Source organism: Halyomorpha halys, unplaced genomic scaffold, assembly GCF_000696795.3.
Source record: "Halyomorpha halys isolate HHAL.00 unplaced genomic scaffold, Hhal_1.1 Scaffold177.1, whole genome shotgun sequence".
In the NCBI taxonomy this organism is placed as follows: domain Eukaryota; kingdom Metazoa; phylum Arthropoda; class Insecta; order Hemiptera; family Pentatomidae; genus Halyomorpha; species Halyomorpha halys.
This window is the reverse complement of record NW_027114700.1, coordinates 748,975-753,226: the sequence shown is the minus strand read 5'-3', so window position 1 is coordinate 753,226 and position 4,252 is coordinate 748,975. Positions and strand designations below refer to the sequence as shown.

Below are 4,252 nucleotides of genomic sequence, written 5' to 3'. Positions count from 1 at the left end.
CACACAAATCGACAGGTCTGCATATTAAAACAAATAAATAAAACAATGGATAATCTCCGAGCTAATTCCCATGTAGGTGATGGTATATCATAATGTACAACTGTAACATTTAGCTTAATCTGTTAGTTACTCATTAATTATAGGAATAGTAATAAATTAATAGATTTTGATAATGACATATTTAATAAACAGCAGTTATTATAAATGTGTCTCTTATATTATAAAGTTGTTGTATCCCTCCACTTGCAAATTTCCCTGAGGATTTGGTACCTTATAGGATTCACTTTTTTTTTTTTAAGCATGATCTCATAGTCCCCGGACTCTTTCTTTATTTGAACATTTGAGTATTGGATTATATTCTTCATTTTATAGTTTCCCTCTCTGATACAAAATCTTCATAAAGGGCAGATGTCCTTCAGGGTCTTGTAACAGTCTTTCATCATGAAAGCAAGCCTTTTAAAATACTGGAGGAGGACCACAAGTGTCTGATTAATTACTACTGTTGGTGATGAAGGGTCAATATGATGACTTGTTCGTCCAATGGATAAGTGATCGTAGCACTATCAGGAATAGCTTAGATCAACTGAGCTTCCTCTACCAATGGTTCATATTTCGTGGCTCTGTAATGCCTTCACATGAAAACTGGCCCTAAATATATGAACCATTTTGGTCTGGATTTATCTTAGTAGCTACTCTGAGAATACTGAAACATCCTTTCATGATGGATTGCCCGTAGCTCCCCACAGATTGGTTTAGATTGAGTGTAACAAAAATGGTAGAACACTCACTCATTGTTCTGCCAATATTTCGATCTTAGAATTAATGAAGCAGTATGCCAAACAACGTTGTAGTATCCCTCCATTTGCAAATTACCCTGAAGATTATAGAGGAAAGACCTGTTCAGACCTTAGAAATTTATAAGATCGGCAGATGTAAAATTAGATCCTCGATCAGTCTTGGTAAAACAGCCACTGATTGTTTCACTTCTTCAGGAGAGTAAGGTTAATTTTTATTTTTGACTAGATGGAACACATAAACAACTCCTCAGTAATCCTCCTGAAATTTTGCAGAGCAGATTGTTTAATAGATTACTTTCTTCACCTGATACTGCTGAAATCCTGAAAAATGCATTACCTATTATATTACTGTTTCATACCCTGTACATCATGAGTACACATGAGCTCCAATCTCCATCTTAATATTTGATTATACATTAATTTTTCACTGGATCAGTTTTTGAACATGCAGAAAAATGATTTTTTTAATCTTAAATGAGCCTAATGTGGGGTCATAATAGCAATTGTCTCCACTTTAGTGGTGCTTTAAGGATAGAGAATGTTTCTTTTTCTATTGTTCAGAGTTGCTTTTGCTTTTTTGTACCTGAGAGAGGGTAACAATAATTACATATGGAACTTTCAATATGGGATCTTGTTTCTCCAAGAATCAAAGACTTCCAGAAAATATGACATATCAAAATGTGTTTCTAAGTGTGGCTCTTTCTAAAATGTAATTAACGGAATCGAGGTTTACTTTTGCCTTATGAATGTCCATCACTGAACTAAAAATTCACAAGAGGAATGTATAACTATCTTTCACGTCCAAATCCCATTCTCGAACTGCATGAATTGCTCAAACTATTATTTCAACAAACAGAATAAAAAACAATACAATTATCATATAATGATGAGAAAATTTTTGAAGAAGATAGCCCAAAAAGTAAGTATTTTATTGGATATTAATAAATTGTCAGTAAAATGTCATATATAGATAAGATAAAAAGGGTGATTCTCCTATTTTGAATGAAATTAAGTCCCTTGAACATTGTGGGATCTGTGTGTAATTTTGAGTTGGATTTTTTTATCCATAGAAAATAAATACTCACCTCAGCTTCAAGTTATTTTTAATCAAAATATTCACCCATTTTCATGATAAAATTTAAATTCCAAATGTCCCAAAATTAGTCCTAAAAGATTTATTTCCATTCATTAGTGTGTTTTCAAAGGGGGTACAGTTTCTCATTATTATTTTTCTTGAGAAAAGTACAAGGAGTGGGGCAAAGTGTTAATTTCTCACTTCATAGGTAGTGAGGGATTAACTTTCAAGATAATATTTGCATAAAAAATAATTTTTAGGCATTTAAATGTTGGTTTTGAACTGTTTTTTGTTTATTGTAGTTTTTGCAAGGTTGAATGAAGCGATCCTTGGACAAGGCCATCTCTTGTGTGCAAGACATTGATGAATTTGATATGTTTGTTAGAGTTTCATGAGAAAAATCCAGGAATGTTCTACTGTACATCATTCCACCAGAAGAAATGACTGGAATGGCAAACATGACTTCCAAAGTGATACCCTACTTGAAGATCTACCAGGTAGTGTGCCAACAAAACGACTCTTTTTTTGGGTAGAGATATTCTACAAAGAACAGGTTTAGTTGTTTTGATAGCTTCATATCTTGCAACAAGTTCATGATTGAACTTTTGCACCTGAACATCAGAATTTCTTCGGGCAACAATTCACAAGAAAAACCTGAAGACTATTATCCAATCCAGATTATTGAAATTGATAATCATCCCCATTCTCACACGAGCTTATCAAATGAAATGAAGTTGTTAGAGGGGAACCGCAAACTTTCATGAAAGGAAAAGCTTTAGCATCTTTCCAATGTGCTCTTCCACAATCTGACTCTTATGTAGTTGCAAACTTTGAGGAATTTTTAGCCAAAAAAAGAAGAACCCAAAAATAAGTCTGATACATTAATGATTTTATTAGAGTTCAATAATTCTAGACCTTTTTTTTGTACCTAAAGTAAATTACAACAATAGAATCGCCACTATTAGGAAGAATATAAAATGAAGAAAATAACAGATATTTTTAAAATAAATAGATGTAAAATAAATAATAGAAAAAAACATTCGAAATTTTCTTCAATTATGAACTTCATTGATTCATCAGTTTTGACCGAGGCAATAGCGTTAAAGGAGATTTTGTTAACATGTATACCAACACAACACCGTGAAAATTTTCAAACCTCTTCTATAACAATAACTATGTACAACAGTAGAATAATTGTTAAAATAGTCCTGCGTAACCCATTTAAAAAAAATCAAGAAAGTTATGTATTCTATATAATATATCGTCTGGTTAGGGTTAAAGCTAAGTATTATTTTTATTGAAAGATTTATTGATACTTCACAGAAATAAATATCATTTATTTAGAAAGAACTTGATTTCCGTGATCAAAGGTCCATCATGGCTTTATATTATAGCAAAGTAAAGGGAAACAAACAGTAATGAACAACCTAAATTTTAATAATTTCAACATAATCTGATAATCCCAATGAACTGGATATACATTCAGGTTAATAGTTATCAACTGGACCAACAACTAGTTAGAAACCATAAATCACCATTTTATCTCTTAATTACCTGTAAGGGAAGACCTCAATTTTATTATCCTTTCTTCCTTTATTCAACATTGAGGTAATTTTTTCTGCAACTTCTCTAGCCAATCTTAGTGCAGAGTAATAATCCTTTGATGTCTTCAAACTTGTATGGTAAGACATAAAGTAGGTATCTTTTACTACTGGTACACCTTCCATATCAACTTCATAATTGACACCCTAACAAGCATAGTATATTTAATGGAAAGCAAACAACAGATTCTGAAAGTTACTATATTTTAAAAACTTACATTTCCATAAACACGACCTCCTTTAGCACAAGCTGAATTCGGCTTGTCTTTAAGAAAGAAGGGCAAGAAAGGTCTAAAAGCTTCTGCAGCAGGTCTCATTTTATCTTCATTTGTAGTAATGTTACACGCTACACAATCTTTTGAATCATCTAAAAAATTATTCGTAAAGAAATGTAATCATATAAAGTATAAATTTGAAAATTTATAAATACAAATATAATTTTTTTTTTTTTTTATGTATCTTTTTTGAAATTTAGAACTGTAAATTTATATACATGTATCCAGTAAATTTGATTTTAGTTTATAATGGAGTGATACAGGCATTTAGAGAAACTACCCATCAGTAAAATATAAAAATTGATCTATTTTTTCGATTTACAAATAGTGTTGGGTGATTTGAACTGTATCCAATATGAAATGAATTGATAATAGATTTATTATTCTGAGACATAGACCCTTTAGAACAATTTATGAATACATTTCATGTTGGTCAGGGCAGTATAGCCATACTATCTTTAATCATAATATAAATAGCGATAAATATGAGATTGTTTACATAAG

At 31.2% G+C, this 4,252-nt stretch overlaps 1 protein-coding gene across 1 annotated transcript in view; it reads right to left on the bottom strand.

Moving 5' to 3' along the window:
• Positions 1 to 4,252, bottom strand: part of LOC106679106 (NPC intracellular cholesterol transporter 1 homolog 1b) — a gene marked incomplete at its 3' end in the record, with an annotated part of 43,594 nt that overhangs the window by 3,449 nt on the left and 35,893 nt on the right. The window contains 2 exon segments of the mRNA XM_014418062.3: positions 3,427 to 3,620; positions 3,692 to 3,840. Coding sequence (XP_014273548.1) covers positions 3,427 to 3,620; positions 3,692 to 3,840 — 343 coding nt within the window.